This window comes from Antechinus flavipes, chromosome 2 (assembly GCF_016432865.1).
Source record: "Antechinus flavipes isolate AdamAnt ecotype Samford, QLD, Australia chromosome 2, AdamAnt_v2, whole genome shotgun sequence".
In the NCBI taxonomy this organism is placed as follows: Eukaryota; Metazoa; Chordata; class Mammalia; order Dasyuromorphia; family Dasyuridae; genus Antechinus; species Antechinus flavipes.
Window position 1 is genome coordinate 57,784,061 of NC_067399.1, and position 25,037 is coordinate 57,809,097.

General features: G+C 32.7%; 1 protein-coding gene across 2 annotated transcripts in view; it reads right to left on the minus strand.

Annotated features, from left to right (window-relative positions):
* USP10 (ubiquitin specific peptidase 10) overlaps positions 1-25,037 on the minus strand; it is a 72,779-nt gene that overhangs the window by 32,581 nt on the left and 15,161 nt on the right. The window contains exons 2-4 of one of the 2 annotated variants that reach the window (XM_051974916.1): positions 4,574-4,642; positions 1,819-1,879; positions 1,580-1,594 (exon numbers count right to left, since the gene is read on the minus strand). In XM_051974916.1, the coding sequence (XP_051830876.1) occupies positions 1,580-1,594; positions 1,819-1,879; positions 4,574-4,642 (145 nt within the window). The remainder of the gene's footprint in view (positions 1-1,579; positions 1,595-1,818; positions 1,880-4,573; positions 4,643-25,037) is intronic. The other variant, XM_051974917.1, reaches the window with a different exon arrangement.

Genomic DNA, 25,037 nt, shown 5'->3' on the forward strand with positions numbered 1-25,037 from the left:
TAAGCTTTAGTAAAGTCAACTCTGAAAATTTACCCAGTATGAACTTCTTATAAAATGATTTTTATTGAAAATGGCTTTTTTTTTCTCTCTGGAAGAATTAAATGTAACCAATTCATAGGAACAAATTTTAAATAGGGTTTCAAAACAGGTTTTTTTCCTTTAAAAAACAAATTTTAGAGTCCTTTCAAAATACTAGAAAATTTAACCAAAAGTTGCTTTAATATTTTAGAAAAAGAACTGTACTAGTTTAGAACATAACAATTTCAAGCAGTACAAAACACTCAGTGCCAGAAATTACAAGGTATTCCTGGTAAAATACTTGGGAAATCCCCAATAATCTTAGTACATTTTAAGGTTAGTGAAGCTTTTTAATAAATTTAAGCTACTAAAACTTATAAACATACTAAGAATACTCTATAAATGTACTATTTCCTTGGGTCCACTGACAACAGACCCTTACTGGATAAAGCATATTACTAAAGTAGAAAGCCAATAAACCTGGCTTACTATAGAATACTATAGGCTTTTTTAAAAGGAAGAAAAGATCTCAATGAAAGGTCAGTTTGGGATTATATATGTTCCTTTGAAAATATGACTAATTTTGTTTTTTTATCAAGAGAGCTTTCTCTTTTAACTAATAGGTGTTTTGATTAAAGTCAACTCTGAAAATTTACCCAGTATGAACTTCTTATAAAATGATTTTTATTGAAAATGGCTTTTTTTTTCTCTCTGGAAGAATTAAATGTAAGGGTAAGGGAATGAATATTTACAAGTTGAACAGTTTAATCAGTGTCAATATTTTATCAATTTAATGTTTCTAAGCACTCTGTTTTATTTTCTTAATTATCAATGAATAGAATGTTTCTTATAGCTTTGACTTCCTAGAACTTCCCACAAGTCAAGTGGATAACAATAAAATTAACTTTTCCTTTTTCTATCACCTGGCAACTTGCTTTTTACAAGCTTGAATGACTTTTAAAAATGGAATAATTTTCATATTTTGTTCCAGCCCCAAAATCTGAACTGACTTTTAAGAATGCATACAATTCTTAGTTGGATAGCAAACATTTAACATCCCTTAATTCTGAGAACTCCATATGAGTGTAAGCTCCTTAAATCTTCAAGGAAATTCCTGGTTGCGTTTTTTAATGTCAATAGAAAAGCTCAAAGTGATCTAAATTTAAAAAACTTGAGATTTTAGAATCTCCACTAGCCTCAAAAGGGACATCAAGCCTATACCACTTACTCCGTACTGTAATAAAATGGTGTTCCTATCTCAATAAACAAGGTCTACAAAAATCAGTTCAGGTACAGAAACAAAAGACCCACACTCAATGACAAGACAGTAACAACTGGCAGGCCAACAAGGCACCAAAATTCCCAACATGGCAACAACAGGCTCTGAACGATTTTAATCTATGAGGACAGCCAACCCAAGCTACCACTCACCAGCGATATGAACACATACATGCTCCAAGATTAGCAAGCCCCTGCACCTGGCGACATCACCATCAATGCAAGAAACCCTGTGGCAAACCTTGGAGGAAGAGGAAAGGTGGCAATGAAAGATGATACATACCTGTGACACTGAGAACTGTTGAGGGAAAAAGAAAGAATTAACCACTACATGCCTTTTCGTAAAGCAAAAGTTGTTTTTAAAATGGAACAGTAATAAGGTGCAGAACAAAAATAAAAATATTAACAATAAATATTTCTGAAACAACCTGCCAAATATAAGTATTGACTATACAAGTCCACTGTATAAAACCAAGAAGGGAAAACTTTGAGTTAAAAAATTAAAGTTAGGAATTAACTTACCATCATGTAGTTCCTCTGGGGCTTCAGTGTCACACAAATTTGCTTCATTATATGGTGGAAGCTGCAGACATATGTAAATTTTTTTTAATTCAAGAAATTTCAACATTTCATTATATCATAGTTATTTTATCACAATTAGAAAACCTGAGTTGCCTCCTGGTGTCTTTTTCTTTTGTTTTGTTTTTTTGGACTGAGGCAATTGGGAGTAAGGGACTTAATCTGGGTCACACAGCTAGAAAGTACTAAGTACCTGAGATAGGATTTGAACTCAGGTCTTCCTGATTTCAGGGCAGGCATTCTATCTACTGCCATCTAGCTGCCCCCCTTCCCACTTTCTTATGTAACAACTCTATTTACAAAAAAAAAGCACAATTTAAGGAAGCAATTTTATAGGACTACTCAAAGCTTCAATGTTTTTAGCAAATAAAATCTTTTACTACTAGAATACCACTAGATACTAAAGTTGTTTGTTATTGAATCTTGACTGACTAGTACCTTTATGTATGTGAATGTATACATCTGCCTGGAGTGGACCCTAAGGCTGGTCTTGGGCAAGTCACTGAACTTCTCTGAGTCTTTGTTCCCTCATATCCTTTGGAACAATAACTATATCCTGGTGGACTTTTAGTAAGAAAGATATGGACAGGTACATGACTGCTCTATAAAAGAAATAAGTCAGAACAGAACCGGTGTCCCTAATCACTCCACAGTAAATCACTAAATGAAATCCAGGAGGGAAAGCCAACAGACATGGTATAGACCATCATGCCCTCCTATTCCCTTCCCCCTGCTATTTTCTTGTTCTACTTGATGGATTTTGTGTCAGCAATTTTTATGACTGGTACAGAAGTATGAGGAGTTTTATTTAGGTGGTCATACTGTCTGTGAAAACTAGTGAGTCAAAATGAAAGAAAAATGCTTCACATTAATAAGATACCCATAATATATATTTTAAAAAGTGGATAAGTACAAATCTGTACACATCAATATAACTGTTTATAGCCTTTTTTTTTCTTTTTTTCTTTCTTGCTGAAAAGGTGATAATATACTATATATACACTACATACAGGACTACTGCTCTCAATTTTTATTCAAATAACTACCAACATACATTCAAGTACTATCCTCATTCTAACAGGATGAAAACACACATGAAATAATTTGAAATAAGGGACTAAAGAGAATCCTATACAGTTTGTTCACAAACATATGTAGTAAACTTTTTCTACTGCATTGACATCGTCTTTGAAGGAGTAATAGCAGCTGACATTCATCCAATGCTTCGATTACAATTTACTCCTGCAGCCATTATCTTACTACTGGATTCTCATTACTATAACAGGTATTACTCCCATTTTACAGATATGTAAATGGAAACTAAAAGAAGTTAAATGACTTGCCCAGGGTCACAGTAATTGAATCTCTGACGCAGAATTCAAATCCAAGTCTTCAGGACCTCCAGATCAATAATCTACCCACTTTCAAATATACTTTATTTATAATCAAATTGCCTTGTTAATGCTAGCTCCAGTTAAATAGGTATTAAATATATAAGAAGGACATATACAAATAGGGAAACCAAGATTTCAAGGAGAATTTTCCTTTTTAATTAAAATTTTCCTACACAAAACCAAAGAAGAAAATTTATTACTATAAGACTATTATATTCTTTTAAGCCAACAGCAAAAATTAGGATTTATACTTGCATGTATGGTTATTTTAATTTTTTTATACTGGTGATTAGTTTATAATTTTTTAAATTAAGAATATTTTTATGTAACTTCATTATTTTATATTTATTTTCTAATCATTCTAAATTATGAAAACCTCAGTTTCAAGACGTGTTCCTACATAAAAAACAGACTTATCCTTCCCATTTAAAAACTTTTATGCTCATGGTTATTTAGATGTTAAGACAATTATAGGTATACATTTAAGTATGTGAATTAAAACCTTAACCCATCAAAATCCTTGAAGAATTATAATCAATATTATATTGATTTATAAATATTTTTATATATTTATATAAATTTACATTTATATATATACTTTATAAATATACTTTATTTTAAGTGCTGCTTCATATATACTAATTTAATTTTATTTGACTCAAACTTCTGAAATTTCTAAATCATTACCATGATCTCCATAACTGTAGAAAACTGTAGATTACAGAACATCACCATAGTTGTAGAAGACTTTGTTAAGAATCTGGACTAAACTGAATGTATTCTGATATTCAGGCATTCAATCAATTTTTGACTAAATCCTTGATACTAGTTTGTCTAGGGTTTCCTTCTTTCTTCTTAAAGTAGCAAACAATATGTATGTCTATGTCTGCCTCTATGTGGATTATGCACACACAAAAGAGGAAACAACACCCACACCCACTGTTTTAACTCAAAAACACCTCCATTAACCAAATGAAATTTCTTTGAAAAATAAGGAGGGGAAAAAAACAGCTAACAAATGAAGAGGAAAAAAATCACACCGCTAAATAATACAACGCATTTGTTTTCTAAACAACATCCCCCCCAAAAAAACTCTGTGCTCAGACTGTGACTGACATAGATATTTGTAATGTATAAGTTCCATGAATAGACTATATCATGCACCTTATTCTTCATTATTTCCCCCAATTTTCCTTCTTTTTTGTCCAAATTTCAACCAATTTCCATGTTTAGAAAATAAGCTAAAATATTTCCTGAAAGTCAAATAATAAAACTATGACTGATAAGCAAAACAAAGACCTTACCTCAACAGAAGAACGAGGAGTCACAAAAAACTGATTGAACTCATCAGGAGTAAAATCTCCAAAAACATACTGAGGAGGAAAAAAAACATATTGATCACATAAAATGTACAAATTTAAAATATCAGTAAAACCACTAAATATAAGAACAATTCATTAAATATACACTGGTAACAAGAATTCCTGAGATCCATTTCAGCAGGCTAAATAATGGAAAGTTCTGAAAGATCCTAATTTCTTAAAGTCACTGAGCTGCTAAATTCTCCAAATCTATAAAACATCAATAACAATAATTAACAAATTAAATGAAAAGTGCTCTAAAACTGAGGTCTACTAAAAACAATTTTGAAAATATAAAATTTTATACAAGAAATTCATTAAAGGTATTTTCTAAATTCACTAAACCTATTTTCAACTATCAATTTCTGATTCTCTCCTCACCTTTGCCTCCTTTTTTCTCTACCAAATAATGTAGGGAGTGCTCAATATATGATAACAGTGAAAACTCAAGAAATTAATCTAAGCAGCAGCAACATTTCTCTTTTTAGTTTTTAGATCAAAGTAAGTTATTTTTTAAAATTCTCATGGGATCATAAAGGTATTGATCTAGGAAAGCTTTTTCATGAAACAGATGAGGAAATTTAATCTCATGAAATTAATCAAACATCTTGCTCAAGATAACACAAAAACACTAGGATTACAGATACCAGGCCTTCTGGCTGCTATTCCAGTGTTCCTTCTCAGAGCTAAACCCAGGGAACTTTACAAAATCAAAATTATTATTATTGGTTGGCTACTTAAGTTGGATCTATTGCCAGTGAAGGCAAGTCAACTTAAGTAGTAAGGGACCCTAATGGTGCCAATATTATATATAAAAGTGCCAACCAAGTGAAATTATCACCACTAAACTAAAGACTTGAAACCCAAGACATTTTTAATCATCACTGATTCCAGTCCAGTGCCTGTAGCCACCATCCTGGGAAGCAAATCTGTGGAGGTGCAGTCTGGCAAATGTTTCAGACACAGCTGCTAAAAATCTAGAAAACAAAGTTCTTGTCATCAAAGTCTTTGACATTAACATCAGAAACTGATACTATTTTGATGAATGGAAATGACATTAAAGGAAGTACATTAGAATTTGCTTTATCACTTTATCTTAAGAATTATAAACTTTACAATGTAATTTGCAACCAAAACCTTCTAAAATGTTGTCTCTTTAATTAGCATGTAAGCTCCCTGAGAGCAAGGACCATCTTTTCTATTTGTATTCCCAGCAGTTATTGCTCTGATCAAACTTAATAAATGTTCTATTCATTCATTCATTCATTCATTCATTCATTCATTCATTCATTCATTCACATTGTACCAGAACCAATGGCATTCCCAATAAGATAAAGATCTGATTCTGTCTTAAGGACAGATTAATTTAGAAAACAAATTCACTTTAAAAAAAAAAAAAACTTAATGTAATATTTTTACTATAGAATATTTGAATTAGAAAACTTTTTCTTTAGATTATTTTATTTAAACTTTTAAAAGTTTACTACAGACAAAATTACCATAGGAATCTGATTAAAAGTAATCTTTAGATGTTATTTTGTCCAATTCCTTGATTTTATATATGAGAAAACACAGACTATTTTAAGTCTTAGTGACTTGTCCATAGTCACATAAAGAGGCCAGCTTTTCTGATTGAAAATCCAAACAATTTCCTTGATTCTTTACCATTATCTTTGGAGACAAATATCTTTCTCTCATAGAAATATCTCTCTAATTTTATTATATAAGTTGATTTTATATATATATATATAATATATATATATACATATGCATATATATGTATATATATGTATAATACACACACACATATATAAATATGGATATTATATATACAGTAAGATACAAAGTTCATTCTGCAAATAATTTGAGCAATTCATCTATATTTCATATACCGGAGCCTGCTGTTTAAAATAAACTTTTGATTTTGGCTATAATGTATTACGAAGATAATTGCGGGCTCAAAGGCATTTTTAAACAGATTCCAACATGAAAAATTTCATCCTTTGTAGAATTCTTAAGCAATTGCTATATGCTTTACTATTTAATTGAGAAATGAAACTACCACTTTAAGAAATTAACAAAATTTTGGTATAAAGTGTTTAAGATACAGGTCTATGTCCTGCCAAATATCTGCCAAATATTTTACAGTTTCTACAGAAATTTTTAAGGAATTATTTTCCCCAAAACTTAAATCTTTAGGCTGGTCAAAAAGAAGGTTACTGTGATTCATTTGTTTCTGTAAATTACATGTCTACTCTGTTCCAGTGATCTACCTTTCTATTTTGAAGCCAGTACCAGATAATTTTATAATTATGGTATAGCTAAAACTCTTTTCTTTACATTTTTATTAGTTCCTTTGGTATTTTTTACTTTCTGTTCTTGTGAATGAATTTTTATTTTCCTAATTCAATAAAATAATTTTTGGGGTAATTTAATTGGGATGACATGGAATATATATATACACCAGTTTAGGTAAAATTGTTATTTTTATCATATTGGTCTTGTCTATCCATAAACAATGCTTTTCCAATTATTTAAATTTAATTTTATTTGTATAAAGCGCTTTTTATAATTTTGTTCAGATATTTCTTGTGTTTGTTTTGGCAGGTATATTTAATAGGTATTTTATAGTTTATTTTAATGGGGTTAAAATGATTGAAGGGGAAATGTTGGAGATGTGCAAAAATTTACATACTAATTTAATGTTTTAAGAACTATGAACTGATCCCACCAATTTGGACAGCAACCTAGAATTGTGCCCAAGAGTTATTAAGAGTTAGTATTATTACTAAATCTATTACCAAAAATGATTGGGGAAAAGGAAAACAATCTATATGTGTTCTAAAATACTTAAGAGTAGCTTTCTTTGTAGTGGCAAAGAATTGAAAATTGGGGAGATATTTAATTGGCAAATGGCTGAACAAGCTGTGGTATATGATCATGTTACTATGCTATGAAAAATGATGAGCTTTGTGATTTTAGAAAAACATGAATAGACTTGCACAAAATAATGAAAAACAAAATGAACTGAAGTAAGAGAAAGTTAACAGTTACCAGTAATATTGTTTAAAAAACTTTGAGCAACTAAGTAATTTGATTATCATAAATACCCAAATTAACTACAAAGAATCTGTGAAGAATACAATTATCTTCATGGGAGAAGGGGGAAGGGGAGGGAAAGGGAGGATATGTGAGTAAAAAGAGAAAGTGACTCGATAACTATTGTATCTTGAAAAAGAATACCAAATTGTCTGTAACAAATTTGTAGTTTCATGTACAATCATCTTTTTTATTCTGTCATGAAAATGCTTGTTTTTATTTCATAAACTAAAAACAAATGTTTCCAAATTTTATTTGTAAGTAGAAATCTCTTTTAGGACAACAATTTAGCTTTTTAAAAGTTAGCTCTACTCCAGTGATTTCCTATTCCCTCTAGGATAAAATAGAATTTACAGTTTCAGTGAAAATGATTTCCCTCTAGCCCTCTATGGTTCATCCAACCAAAATGGATGGATTTGGGATGGATTTCTCTCACAAGACATTCCACCTCCCATCACAGAGGTTTTGAGCTATCAGTTCCATATTCTTGGAATACTTTATTCCTCCTTACCTTAGCTTCAGAGTCCCTGTCTTTCCCTTAAGAAAAAAATCAAGTATGATTTTTCTACACGAAGCCTTTCTCCCCTAACTCCTAAAATCCTTGCCTCCTTCCAAACTATCTTGTATTTAACTACTTTGCATATATTTAGATACTAACATTATATATGCAACATATGTTTGCCTTCCCATTAAGAATGCAAACTCCTTTCAAGTGGGAATTTTTCAATTTTTGACTTTTTTTATTCTCAGGGCCTGAAGTAGAAAAGATGTTTAATAAGTAATTGTTAATTAATCATATTTATTTATATTTTTTAAATTCTTGTCTATATGATTAAAAGGCTGAGTTCAATCCTAGATGACTAAAGTCTCAACTTTAAAAAGAAAAAATAATATTTAAAACGCAAAGGACACAAACAGACCCTTATATCTGAAAATTGAAATACAAAATAATTGCATATCATTCCTTTTAAGAAATACGCTTTGACATTGTTGCAAATGCTAATAAAGAACTATCTTTTTCTCAAACCCTGGTTTTCACTTTAGGATTATCACACCAGAGTACTGCTGCATATTTCTCTATCTTTTCTCAATTAATCTAGTGGTTGGCTCAGTCCCTTCACCTTCTATCCTAAATAAGGGATTTCAACATTCATACTGATACTGCCTCAAGTGTCCTACCTTCTAAATTCCCCAATCTGCTCAATTCCTACAACAGATTATTCCACCTGAGATTACTTTATTCCACTTCAGTTACATGATAGAAGTTCATACTCTTGATCTTGCCATCACTCACAAGTATTATCTTTTAATATCTCATCTTTCCTTAAAACCCCAATTCACTATGACTTTTTATTTTTAAATAGCTTTTTATTTACAAGTTATATACATAGGTAATTTTACAGCATTGACAATTGCCAGACCTTTTGTTCCAATTTTTCCCCTCCTTCCCCCCATCCCTTCTCCTACATGGAAGGATGACCAGTAGATGTTAAATATATTAAAAGTATGCTGACTTCTAACCCCTGTCTCTCCCCTTTCTTATCTAGGCTATCATCCCTCACTAGTTATACTTTCCAATATTGACATTTTGTGATTTAGTTCAATTCTAAAGCTTTGGTACTTTTCCCTTCTGCCCTAATGCTGATCATGACTTGTTAAACTTCTATCATCCACTAATTCTGCTATTTACATGCTGTTGAACTAAGCAGAAAATTATGAAATCATGTTCATTAGGTCTATTATTGTTACATAATTTTAGTGGGCCCTCACTGCATTCCACCTCCCTATTCTGTGCTCTTTCACCAACATCCTCCTATGCTCATCTGTTCTTCTTTACCTTACTTCAAGACTCAGTTTAAATCCCATATTTTGCAGGAAGTTTTTCCTGGACCATCTCCCTCATTCCACTGCTATTCTTTTCCTCTGAAATTACATTCCATTTATACTATATATATATATATCTTATTCATACAATTTCTTTTACATATTGTCTCCTTCCATTAGAATGTGCTCTAGGCAATTTGGAACTATGCCCAAAGGGCTATAAAACTGTGCATACTTTATAATCCATCAGTCTCACTACTGGGTACATATCCAAAAGAGATTATAAAAGAAGGAAAAGCACCCACATGTGCAAAAATGTTTGTAGCATTGCTTTTTACAGTAGTAAGGAACTGGAAATCAGATGCCTAGAAATTGGCGAATGGCTGCATAAGTTTATGTTATAATGGAATATTATTTTTCTATAAGAAATGAGGAGGGTGATTTCAGAAAAGCCTGGAATGACTTATATGAACTGATACTGAGTGAAAATAGCAGAACCAGAAGAACATTATGCACAGTAACAAGATGATGGATAACTGAAGGACTTGGCTCTTCTCAACAATGCTGTGATGCAAGGCAATCTCAATAGACTTCGGATGGAAAATGTTATCTACATGCAGAGAAAGAACTATGGAGAATGAAGTAGATCACACTATTTTTACTTTTGGGGTTTTTTGTGTGTGTGTGTTTTTTCCCTTTTGTTCTTCTTTCATAGCATTACAAGTATAACCTATATTACATTATTTGTTATGTTGGAGAGAGAAGATGAACGGGAAGGGGGGAGAGGGGGAATTTGAAACTCAAAATCTTATTTTAAAAATATTGAAAACTACCTTTACATATAATTGGAAAAAATAAAATACCATTTACCAAAATAATAATAATTCTTTTAAAAGTAAAATACAAGCAAACATTGAAGAGATATAGGATTCTTGGTTCAGTAAGAAGGCAGATAAAATTCAGTTATACATTGATAGTAACAATTCAAAGCACTTTTATGATGCCCTGAAGGCTTTTTTTGGAGACAGATCTATGGTGCATCTCAAACTCCGCACTGATGGAACTACAATGATTCATAATAAAGATATGATCCTGGAGAAATGTACTGAACAATTCCACATTGTTCTTAACAGACTGTCAACAATCAAAGACAAAGCCACTGACCATACATCTCAGGCTGAAGTCAATTCCTCTCTAGTCAAACTTCCAAGTGAAAAAGATATTTTGAATACTATTTGGCTCCTCTTATGTGACAAAATGCCTAGTGCTAATTCTATTCCAACTGAGATTTACAAGTTAGAAGGTCCACTGCTCAGATAAAATGTGACTGAAATTTTCCAGAATATATGGCAAGAGGTGGTTATCCCCCAGAAGTTCAAGGATGCTCCACTATCCATCTCTAAAAAATGAAAAAGAAATGTCTTCTTTTGACAACAGGGTATTGATGAAGGGATGATAGGGCCAAAGAATGATGATCAATATAGCGTATGCTGCCTGATAAGATAACTTCAAGAAAAATACCAGGAGCAGAACAGAGGTCTGTACACAACATCTGTAGCTCTGACCAAAGCCTTTGATACTGTCAGTCCTGAGGGCTTGTGGAAGATCAGAGAAAAATCTGATTCCCTGGAGAAGTTCATCAGTATTGTATTTCCATTTCATGACCGCATGCTCACCCAGGTTTTGGATAATGAACAATGATCTTTAGTTTTCCCAGTCACCAATGGGATGATGAAGAAGACTGTGCTTGCTCTCATGCTCTTTTAGCACACTGTTTTCAGTAATGCTTCAGATGCCTTCATCAAGATGAAGTGAAGCATCAAGATCAGCTACTGAAATGGCTAAAAGCCAAGACTAACGTGGAAATAGTGTTGGTGCATGACTTTTGTTCATAGATAATTATGTATTCAATGTATTCTCTGAGGCTCAGATGCAACAGAGTATGCATTGATTCTCTGCAACTTGTTCTAATTTTGGCCTGACAACATCAAGTAAACAGATTCTTCACCATACCATCCTTATGTTGAACCACTGGTTATAGTAAATGAATAAATTGTGAATGCTGTGGATAACTTCACTTACCTTAGCAGTATACTTGCCAGAGATGTACACATAAAAAACAAAGTTGATGCATGCATTATCAATCCGAGCAAGCCCAGCGTTTAGGAGGCTCTAAAGGAAAATGTGGGAAGAGGCTACCCTACCAAACGGAAAGTCTACAGAGCTGCTGTGCTCATTGTTGTATACCTATGAAAACTGGAGAGCCTACCAGTGCCATTTCCGAAAATCTAACTGCTTCCATGTGAATCGTTGTAGGAAGACTGAAGATTACGGAACAAGTTAAGGTACCAGACATTGAAGTTTTTCTTAAGCTGTAGAAAGCACAATTCCAATAAGCTGGTCATGTGGTTAAAACATACATTTGTCTAAAAGACTATTTAATGGAGAATGCAAGCTCACAGGGAAGTCAGAAGAAGTGATACAAAGACTACTTGGACAATTGCAAAAACCTTCTAATTAGTCTATCTTAAAGTTTCATTCCATTCCAATCTATCCTCTATTCAGCTACAAAACTAATTTGCCTAAAACAGAAATCATTTCTCCTAACCAATACAAATAAAGAAACTGAGGCCCAAAGAAACTAAGTGATAGTCAGAAGCAAAACACTTTTGAGAAGTGACATAATGAAAGGAAAGAGAAGGGAATAAAGGAGAAACAGGATGGAGGGAAATACAGTTAGCAATTGTAATTGTGAAAAGAATTTTGAAACAGGTTCTATGAAGGTCTCACTTCTCGAATACATAGAAAATTGAGTCAAATTTATAAAAATAAAAGCCATTCCTCAATTGACAAATGATCAAAAGTTTTCAGATGAAATAAAGCTATTTATAGACATTGGGAAAAATGTTTTAAATCAATGAAGAAATGCAAATTAAAACAATTCTGAGATACTACCTTATAGATTTGACTGGCTAAAACAGAAAAGGAAAATAACAAAAATGATAGAGAATGAAAATGTAAGAAAATGGGACATTAATACACTATTGATAGAACTGATTAAATCATTTGGTAAAACAAATTGAAACTATGCCCAAAGGCCTTTAAATCCATGCATACCCTTTAATCCAGCAGTCTATCTTTAGTTTTAATCACACTATTAAGCATACAAATAAATATACCATTCTTATTTTCAATTCCTTCCCTATTATCCAAATTCTAACCCTTTTTCTTGAATTAGTTCTAGTCCCCATCTTACATGAAAACTTTCTCAAATAGCATAACCTACACATTTATTACTTCCCTTTTGTACTTCACAATTCAGCAATTAAATACCATTGTGTGCTGTTCTTTGTTTTGTGATTTAGTTTTATCTCCAACTAAATTATTTCCTCAGATATTTTCCAAACCTCTTATCAATGGTTTTCTATATAATTTAGTTAATATTAAGCACTAAAAATACAAAGATGGAAGATCATTCCCTGCTCCTCAAAAATCTTCTACAGGTGAGATATAACATATCAACAATAAGTAAGCACAAAATAATTTGAGAATGGAAGTTAAGAAATGATAACTATGGATATGAAGAAAACGGCAAGCTAAGGCTTTAGTGATTTCACATACAAACAAATAAAAGGGAATAGAAAAAACAAACACATTGCCAATTCATAGGCAGGCTGAGAAAGGATGTTTTGCGCTGTCCTCCCCAACCTGCTCTTTACTCGGTTTCCTGAACTACCAACTCTAGGAATTCCTTCTAGCTACTAAAAGCAAAACTACAGGAAAAAAAAAAGAAGAATAGTTGCTTATAGAATATATAAAATAAGGAGCTAAAGATTGTTCTGCAGAACGCAGAAAAGCACCAGGTAAAGCACAGGGTATCATGCGCACTGCTGGCTGCTCCAACTCTTAAGCCCATTTTTTGGGCATGGAAAGCTCTCTCAGGTAAGGGCTAGAAGGCACCCTTGAACTTGATATCCAAGTAACAATACTTCTCTCCTTTTAACAGTGACTAGAGAATTTTAGAAGAGAGCTTGAGGTAGAAAAGAAACTAGAAGAGGATAGGCTGTGGGGACAATTACCAACAGGGAAGGAATTACTGCCTTATGTCAGCAGCCCTTGGCATATTCCCCTCAAGGAGGGTAGGAGGCTGTCGTTTTCTACCCTCTGACACCTCATCTGCCCCTGGAGAATAAGAGGGAAGGCACTTGATAAAATTTTATTTAGTTTCTAATCAAAACATCAAAACTATTTCTTCTTTAAAAGTTTTAGGGTTTTTTGTTTTCCTTAAAATAACATGAGTTTGAAGAGAAAGAAAGGGACAGATACACTGACAAGAAGGCAAAGACAGGACAAAATATTTATCAACTATTTACAAGGCTAGACTTGGCCTCCCCATTCAAAGAGATTCTTGAAGGCAAAGATGAGTAGCGAGTAAAATTCATGCATGGGGGAAGGTGATACAGCACATATAGATTGTTGAATTAGTATGCCAATTTAGTTGGAAATTAAAATATGTCTGGAAAGGCAAAAATATACATATTTGCAAGGTCCTAAAGGCCAGGCTGAGAAGGTGTAGTAGGGAATCATTTAAAGTTCTCTGACCAAAGGAGTGACACTCTAAGACCTATGTATTAAGGAATATTCATGAAAGGGAGATTATTAATAGGGGAAATCAATGAAGCTGTTATATTAGGCCAAGAGAAGGGTGATAAAAGCCTGAAGTAGAAGCGATTTATTATAATTATTTGAAGAGAATTCACAAATGACCTGAGCTTATGAAAGCACAGAGAAAAATGTAGAAAAGGAGAAGAAATTTCAAACAGTCTTATAGAAACATACATTAAGCAGGCAGAGGAGATGGAAGATGATTCAACAAAGATTTCAGAGAGGGTAATAAAGGTTAAAAGAGAAGCAAAAGAGTATAGTGCAATGGAAGTAAGGAAAGAGGGTACAATGAGAAGGGGCTGCTCAACTATGTGAAAAAACTGCAGAAAGATCTAGGATAAGGATAAGATTACGCCACTGGATGTAGCACTTAACAGGATTAAATGGTAACCTGGAGAAGAGTTCCAATAGAGTGGTATCAAAAAGCAAGGAATCCCAAGAAAAGTGAAAGATAAGCAAACAAATAAATGACAAGTACTAGACTGGAAGGAAAGAGAAAATAATTTATTAGGCAATTATTACGTGCAAAGCATTGTGCTAATAAGTATTATGGATAAAAATAAAAAGTAAGACAGCCCACATTCTAATGAGGCAAACACAAACAAAAGTTTTCAAATGCCACAGCCCTTTAGAGTACAATGGCAAAACAGATGGTAATACATCTTTAATGTCCTCTCCACAGATAAAATCTTTTATTAGTTTCTGATGTAGGAATCTTTGACAATATAAGTGAATTTGGTGGAACCTTCTTTTCTGCTTCTTCAGTAGCTGTAGTTTTAAGTGTCTGCAGAACTAGTCACCAGTCCACATCTCCAGTAGGGCTGCTTCCCAGGATGATTATTTTCAAAGGTTATTTTTGAGGAATAGAGGAAATGAGGGATGAGGCAAGGCTGTTGGATTTACCTGCCTCTTACAAAGCAGTTGATGGTGGTGCTGGTTACAGAATAAGTAGAGATCTCTATTTCTACTCTCAATGATAGTTATAGAGCCAGAGGACTAAAACTTGGACTGCTGTTCTGGATGGCATCAATATTTTCAAGGTTTAGGAGATCATGATACACGGCAACAAGACTATAAGATAATACATTCTGATGGACGTGACTCTCTTCAACGCTGAAATGATTCAAACCAGTTCTACCTGTGCTGTGATGAAGAGAGCCATGTACATCCAGAGAGAGAATAGTAGGAACTGAGTGTGGAACACAACATAGCATTCTCACTCTTTCAGTTATTATTTGCTTGCATTTTGTTTTCTTCCAGTTTTTTCTTTTCTTCCTTCTTGATCTGATTTTTCTTGCACAACAAGATAACTGTATAAATGTGTATACATATATTGGATCTGACATGTATTTCGACATATTTAACGTGTATTGGATTACCTGTCAGCTAGGGGAGGGGATGGGGGGGAAGGAGGGGAAATTTTGCAACAAAAGGTTCTGCAAGCGTCAATGCAATTACCCTTGCATATACTTTGTAAATAAAAAGCTTTAATTTAAAAAAATAATATTTTCAGGGTTCAGGGCCCTGTTCTATCTCCAGAGGGTCTAAAGAAGTGTGTCAAACTCAAACATAAAGGACAGGGGAGGAAGGACATAATGACTTTAAAAAAAATTAACGCTAATCATATTGGTACTGCAATTTTATTATTTTGTTAAACACTAGTTCAGACTGTACCCAAGCCGCAGGTCTGATACCTCTGGTGTAGAATGGTGGTTAAAGTAGTAGTGGTGGTCTGATTTGCCTGGAACAAGGTTTATGTGGGTTTGAGGTTATGGCAGAACAGGCAGTGACTATGGGTGTCGTGAAATAAGCCTGAACAGTTAAAAGCAAAACAGGTAAAAAACGGAATCTAAAGAAAGGAAAATCAAATTTAACAAGAATAACTTTTAATTCTTGATGGACTAAATTCTCAATAAAAGGAAGCAAATTTTAGAATGGACTAAAAAACAAAACACAATTTGCTGCTTAAAACAGTAATGGAAAGAACACTGCAATCAGGAAGCCTACGTCAAATCTTACTCTCAACATTTACAAGCTGTAACTCTTAAACTCTATGAGCCTCAATTTTCTCCTTTATAAAATGGAGAGGGCAATACCACTTGTACCTAATTCAGCATTACTTTGAGCATGAAAAGAAGATAAATAAAAAGTGTAATCCATGACTAATAGTTTTATATAAATGGAAAATGACATCATCACCATCTAAAGCAATGGTCTCTTAACTTTTTTGATCATTTTTACTCAATTAGTAAAAAATTCTTGGAGAACATGTGACCTCAACACATGTACACATATGTACATACAAATATTTATTAAAAGACAATGTATTACTGAACTGTTAGATTACAAATCTTACATAGAGATATTTTTTTTAATGAGATAAAGAAATAATATTTGAACCTATAAAAGGAGATCATTAGAGTTTACTGAATATGGTCAGACCTATTTTTAGGAAAATTACTGATAGTAATTTTAGTAATAGTAATAGTAATTGGAGTATGGCCAGTATGGGGGGCAAGGGGAGGAAAGGGAAGGGAACGTGAAGCAAGAAAAGCTGATTAGAAAGCCACTGCAATAGTCTATTTAAGAGATGATAAGGTATGAAACAAGGCTAAATAATAATGACATATGAGAAATGTGAGAAAGAAACAAGACTGGGCAACTGACTCGACTATGGTGAAGATGAGTGAGATGATACTGAAACTGTGAAGCAGGATGACTGGTGTCCTTGACAGTAACAAGGAAATTTGGAAGAAGGGTGGGTTTGGAGGTAAAGATAGTAAATATCTGTGATGAAGACCACAACACACTCATATTTGTCAACTTATAGTACTCACAAAAGTGAAAAGAAAGCTGAGTTCTTGCTCACTGGTCACTGTTAATGATTCAGTCACTCAATAAGCATTTAACCAAAGGGAAAGAAAATAATTGGTGTTAATTTTTTTTTAAAACATTTTGAATGAAGAAGAGGGGTAGGTTGTTATGGATGAAGGTTGCATGTCCTTTCAGATTAAGGTCATTGTAATTACTAAATCTATTTTTCTTAATTAATAGTATTATTTTGTTACAAAAGACCTCTAAACAGAGAGGATAACCTGTAAAAGTCATGTAGAACAGACATATTTCTCAAAGCAGAAATGTTAAATATACTTTATTGAGTATAATGCAATAAAAAATATAATTCAAATGAAATTTGAAAAGAGAGCTAAATAGTCTAAAAACTAACACCTATAAAGACAGATCAAAGACCAAATCATAGAAAGAGTAATACTACTCAAGAACTAATCAAAATTCCAAAGAAATCCAAAGGAAGGGAAAAAAAAAATATGTGTGTGTGTGTGTGTGTGTGTCTTTGAACACTTAATGTCAACAAAAGAAAAGTGGCTCCTGAATTACATGGGCAATTAAAAAAAATAGAAAACAAAATTCCAGATTTCTAACCAAGTACAAAAAGGAACTTTTAAAATTCTAAAAACTATCAAATTCCAAATACTGAACAAATTATTAGTTAATTTTTTAGAAGAATGAAAACAAAACAAAATTAATAGAAGCAAAACTGAAAAGGATAATTTATAACAAAGGAAATAAAAAATAATAGAAAACATTATACACAATTATATGGCAATAAAACTAAAAACAAACAAAATGAATATGAATGTTCACAAAAATAAAGTACCAGAACTAATCATACAAAATCTAATTAACACGATTTTATAAAGAGATATTAAGTAAACCATAAGTGAGCTACCCCAGGGGAAAAAATTTCTTATGTATTTATAATGTGTATTGTGCACATGGCACATACAAAAAAAAAATACACATAAAAATGTATATATAAGAAGATATAGATATTTATATGTTCTATCAAAAAATTAATGAATGAGTAATCCTAAAACTCAATATGAAACAATAGGAAAAAACACTTTGGTGCCAAAAAAAACTGGATTTAAATTTCAGTTTTTGTCAAAACTGACAAGATCTCTCTGAGATCTTAGGCAAATTATAACCCTCTCAAAAAAAATAGGTACTTGGTTTTGGTTAAGTCAGGGTTTCTTAAACTTTTTCCACTCATGACCCATTTTCACCCCAATATTTTAGGTATTCCCAGGGATACAGATATATAAATATTTCATGACCCCAACATTCAGTTACACAATATGGAATTATGACCCACAATTTAAGCAGCTTTCATCTAAGTGATCTATGAGATTCCTGTCACCTCTAAATATATACATATAAAAATTAGAACATATAAAAATAATATATACTATACCAAATTCCTTCTAATTCCTAAGCCAAAAAGGAATGAAGGAAATAAAACTATCAATCAAGATTACTAACAAATTCTGATGCAAAAATATTGAAGTAAAAAATGGCAAAATAAAATGTACCAAAAAATTATTCATCAGGAAAACATGCTTAAAAAACCAAAACCTATGATTAATAAATGCATAAAAAGCTTTTTATGAAATACAGCATTCATTTAAATTACAAGCATACAAAAAAAGAAAAGACTTTTCCATAATAAAATTTTAAATTATCTCAAATCAAGAACTTGCATTATTTGTAATGGAAAAATACTAAAAATTATCCAAATAAGATCAGAAGTGAAGCAGACAGATGCAGTCACCATTATTACTTAACATAACAGAAATACTATTTATTGCATTAAGATAATGAAAAGGAAAAGCGATGAAAGACTGACAATCAAAAGAATGAATCAAGGCAACTAATAGCTTCAATAAAGTCAGAGATACCAAAAAAAAAAAAAAAAAAAAAATCCAGAAATCATTAGACTTTCTGTAATTACCAACAAAAAGCAGAAACAGATAGATATGAAATAATGATCAAAAAACCTCATAGTGAATATATCTAGGTTATATAGCTCTTAACTCCAAAGCAATTTTTATAATATAAATGAGCAAAACAAATAGAGACGTTCAATGATAATGACAAGAATGCAGCAATATAGCAAATAGAGATGTTCAATGATAATTACAACGCAGCAATATAGTAAAAATGAAAATATTACTCGATTAAATATACAAACTTACTACCTTATCAGATAACTGAAGGGGATCTTTTCAGAGAATTAAGATGAAATAATGGAATTGACTGTGGACAAGTCAAGAATATAGGGGAGAGAAAGTACAAAAGAAAAGAGTCTGGCATTAGTATAACTCAAATTATATAGCAGCAATTACCAAAAATTTGCCCCAAAAATCTATTATCAGATTAAAAATAGAAATGTTGATCAGCAAAAGAGGTTATATAAGAAACACTTAAAAAGAAATGATTATAGTAGCTTAGTCTTCAATAACTCCCAAGAATATAAAGTACTAGGGAAAGGACACATTTATTTAACAAGAATTTCTGGGAAAATTTTCAGAAAGGAGGCTGATGGGAAAATGGTCTACACCCGTACCTTACAACATCATATGCAACAAGAAATTCAAAATGAACTAAATATAAAAATTCCTTAGAAAATGATTTTCTCTACCACAACTACATTGTAAAAGACATTTCACTTATAACATGAATAGATTATTTCACTTTTATAAAATCAAAAAGAATGCATATATTTTATAGCTAGAATTTCTTTAAAATGTATCATGGGAAAAATCTTTGCATACAACTCTGACAAGTCTGACATCCAAAAATCTTTAAGAAATTCCTACAAATAAAATTAAAAGCTATTTTATTAATAAGATGAACAGCTTTTAAAAGATAAGCAAACTGTCAACATTTATAATAATCAACCTTATAAATGAGGATAATTTAAATTTTTAGATTATTACTTCAAACTTGAACTGATAGTAAAAAAAAAAAAAGGAACAAAAATTCAATTTAAAAGTTTCAAAATGCTTCATACCTTTTGACTTTGAAATCCCACTAAAGGATTTATAATCCAAGTATGTTGTCAAACTACTATTTATCTGCATCACTAATTGTAATTGGGGCGGAGGGGAGAGAGAACAAAACTGTGTACCCCCCAAATGAAAATTATCTGAATAAATTGTGGTATAATGACAAAATATTATTACACTATAAAGGAATGACCAATATTAAAAATAAAATAAAACATGAAAGGATTTTGATAAAGTGCTAATACACAGCAAAACAAAACACAATTATAATTTTATAAAAGACAACTTTAAAGTTTTAAGGAAAAAAATTCCAATTAAAAGAAGATGATATTAGGGGCAGCTAGGTGGCGCAGTTTTAGAGCACCAGCCCTGAAATCAGGAGGACCTGAATTCAAATATGACACTTAACACTTCCTGGCTGTGTAATCCTGAGCAAGTCACTTAACCCAATTGCTTCAGCAAAAAAAAAAAAAAAAAAAAAAAAAAAATTGATATTGGCTTATAATTATAAATATCTCCCTATCTTTTACAAAATGAAAAATTACTAAGGTGGTACAGAGCTGAAACTGGAATCAGGAACACATCTTAAAAAAAAAAAAAAAAAAGTTCTAATCTTACATCAGGAACTTACTGAAAAGTCACCTAATTTTGGAACCTCAGCTTCCCAGGTGATTAAAAGAGTGATTAAAAACCTTCACAGAGCTGTTACAAGGATCAAATGAGATAATGTACATAGAGCACTCTGAAAACCTTAAAACTTTCTATTTCCATCAAGAGCAATCAGTCTCTAAGTAGTTTGACTAACTCTTGATAACAAATAACACCCCAAAAAGAATTCAATTTGAATATGATGAAAGAGGGATAAGACACATTGAAACAAAGTTTATCTACGACGTTTTTTTAAAAGGCAAGTCTCTCTTCGATAGCTAAGTTTTTCTAGTTAATTTTTTCCTGGAGCAAGGTCAATGTTCAAGTAAAAATAGTTAAAAGAAGACTTCACCACACATTGAAAAGATGCTAATGTTGCCATATAATTAGGATTTGTTCAACATTTTCTTTAAAAAGTTCTAAAAGCAGCTCATTCCCAATTTATCATAATACTTTTTGCAATAATATCAAACTCATAATTGTAAATATCTAAAAATAAACATTTAGTGCCTACTATATGCAAGATCATAAAAAACAATTCTGGGGAATATCTTGAAGCAATTTAAAAATGCAAAAATCACCAAGTAACAATGGCACATACCTGTAATTTATTCAAACCAGAGGCTACAGATGGTGAATTGCTTGAATTTGGGAGTTCTAGAACTACAGTGTGCTTGCAGTATGTTAAGATGACAATAACTAGACCAAGTCCTGCACCAAACAATGGTGGAAGAAAAACCCAGCTGCCAAAGGACAAGCAAACAGGCTCTCTTGACAAATTAGTTGTTGAAATCAGCCCGATATTCCCTTCACTTCTGGCCTGAGCAAGAGAAGGAGACCCAGCCTCTCTCCCTTTCCCCAAAAATACAAAAATCATAGGCTCAAATAGAAAGGTTATTTCCATTTTCTTGGGGTAACTTTCTTCTAAAAAGCATATTCTCCCTTCTCCAACTTTCATATCTACTATAGGAGATTTCTATAACTTTTCAGAATATAGTAGGAACATCAGTATTAATCAAGCTGCATGTTAAGAAAAGAAATCAAAGAATTTTTCCTCTAAATATCAGAACAATCTCATTAATACTCTTTCACCTATTACATTTTAATGGCCGTGAATTCTGTGACGACCGCGCTAGCACCCAGGATACCTTATAAATCAGCTGGAGTCAGGATAAGCAAAAGTCCTTAATTTTTATTCTTGGTCTTTAGAAGCAGGATTGAATTGGATGGAAGCAGAATCTTCTCAACCATCTTCTCCCTCATCTACCGCCAAAGTGACTAGGGATAGCCTTACTCCACCCCCTAGTCCCTCCTACAATCTTCAGTATACACCAATCATTGAGCCAGCACAGGATAATGGGAAGGACCATTTTCCAAGCATATGCCCATAGAGTATTGTCCAATCAGTAATTAAGCCTAAGTGCTTGAACTGATCTCAGTGCAAAGACTCAAGAGTTTCAGCCTTCTACAGAAGTCAACATTTAGTAAATATTTATTAAGCATTTTTGAGCAAAGCCCTTTTCTGGGAATTAGAGATAAATATAGATGCAGCAATATAGTTGGAGTAGAAGGAATATGGCATTTAGAGTGAAAAAATCAGGTTCCAATGCCAGAATAGTTAGTGTCACTTCATTTGAGGGCCTTAATGTCTTCATTTGTAAAAATGATGGTATTTAACAAGATAACCTTTTTTACTTTGTGGACCTCATAGCATTCTGGTAAAGCATACCAACCTACTTTTCATAATAATGATTTTAATGTATAAAATAAGCATGTGATGACAAAGGAAATCAATTATATTGAAAGAAGTATTTCCCCCCAATTCAAGTTCAGAGACCTCCTGAAGTTCCCATGGATCTAAGGCTAAGAATCTTCCAGCTCTAGATTTATAATTCATTAAAAGGAATGAATTCAGCTTTATAATTATACAAACCAAACACAGACACAATAAGAGTTATGAACTGTTCATGCCCTTAGAGATGAGGAACTATGGGTGTGGAAAACTGCTCACCAACTGTCAGACCCAGGTGATGTGGTTAGTTTTCCTAACCATTTTTTCTCTCCTTCCTTGGGAGAATCTTTTCTTATGGTTTTCTGGGTAAAGGAAAAGTAATGATATGTTGAAAAATGAAAATGATGTAAAAACAAAAGATATCAATTTTTAAAATTTAAGTAAAATAATCGGTTCAGATGACATCTCAGATATAATCAAATGAATAAGAAGGGAGGGAGGGAAGGAAGAAGGGAGGGAAGAAGGGAGACAGGAAGGAAGGGAGAGAAGGAAGGAGGAGAGAAGAAGGAGAGAGGAAGGGAAGGAAGGAAGGAAGGAAGGAAGGGAGGGAGGGAGAAGAGAAGAAGGGAAGAAGGGGAGAAGAGAAAAGGGAGAAAGGGAGTCCTGCCCAGGACAGAATTCTGGAATATACCCACATCTAGGAGGAGCTGGTATTGGTATATTGCTGCTTTGTCTATTTCTCAAAGAAGACCATGACATCAGGAAGTGAGTCTATGACATGCAAGTGAATTGAATTTAAGTGAAGAAAGGCTGTGTGCAAAGTTACCAACCTCAATTTCTCTGGAGCTATTTGGGGCCAGCAGCTACACGAAGCTCAGAGCTATTGGACAAGTCCTGTATGCAGGGGAGGTCTTAAGTTTGATTGAGGTAATACACAATCAGTGATTAAGGATTGACAAAAAAATGAGGCAGAGAATGGCTTCTTTGCCTAGTTATCGTCCCCGTCCCGTCCCCCCCCCCAAAAAAAAAATCTATCTGGGAAGGGAAGACCCTCAGGTTTTCTAGCCCAAATAGAAACAATTGTTATTTACTTTCACTCTGAGATAATCAGAGTCCAAACAAGGGCCAAGTGGGACTTGGCCAGGATTGATTGTTGGCTGAAGTGATTTAGATTTAATGCATGCCCCTTAAGAAAGAAGATATCTTAAGAGGTTTTACAGATCAAAATTTACATTCCTTTGGGCATAACAGTCAGAAAAGGGTATGATACCCTGTATGGATAAATAGAAGAGAAAAACCTTAGAACCAGAGGGCAAGGTAGACATTTCTACCTGATTACCATCTGGAAGAAATACTAAAATGAAAACCTCGTAGTAACAATGTAATCAAAATTCAGTTTCCAGGTCAAAGGAAAAATACAAGCAGTCAGAAAGAATTCAAATAATCAAAAGAATTGTCAGCAATACACAAGACTTAGCAGCTACACCATAAAGCAGCAGAGAATATGAAATATGATATTCCAGAAAGTAAAAGATATGGTTTAGAGCCAAAAATAATTTACACAAAAAAAGGGAATGTAATCCTACAGCAGACAAAATGATCTTTAACAAAAGTACTTCTAAGCATTCTTGATGAAAACACCACTTGTATAAAAATTCTCAAATTCAAACACAAGAATTAAGAACACACAAAAGATAAACACAAATGAATGATTTTAAGAGAATGAACAAGGATAAGCTATGTAATTAAAATATGAGATGATACACGTGTTCCCTTCATGACTATCATCATTAGGGATCATAAAATGTTCTTATTAGACAAGGCCTAGGAATAGTCATTATGTCTTGATGATGCTAAAGAGAAGAATTCACTAGAAGTGGAGAAAAGGAAAAGAAAGTTTAGAGAAAACTGTTTCACACAATTGAAATAGGCAAAAAGACATCTCTACAAACAAGGAAGATGCCACAGAGCAGATGCAACTTATAAACCTCTCTCATATGAATTGATCAAAGAAGGAAAGCATATACACATATACACACAAAGATTTTGGGTACAGAAATACATCTCACTAAACATTTCACTTTCTTCCACAGTTCTCATTTCTTTTTTTTTTTTCTTTAGTGTTTTTATTTTGTGGGCTAAAAATATATTTTAAATTCAAACTTCTGTTTAATTTCTTTCAGAAATTCTAGTTGAATGTGGACTCAAGCCGTATGTTTCTTTGATTCTTTCTTTATAGCTTTAGAGTTCTCTCCCAAATTTTTGCCTTAAACACCCCTGTCCCCATAGCATCTTCTTAATGTTGAACTTATTTTTTGATTGCCTACTCTTTCAGTCTACTGATTTTAAGTCCATGTTCTGTATATTTCAGGAGAGAAGATCTGCACTGATCTTGTGGCTGTTTTCTTTGGATATTTGTGGTATTATCTCCAAATCTTATGGAAATAGTAGGGAAAGGAGAGAAGGAAGAATTAGGAGGTAGATTAAGTCTCGAAACAGAGACTTGGTCTAAAACAAACTCATAACTAAGGACATACAAAAACACTTACAACTTTCTGGAAGGGGGCTTATA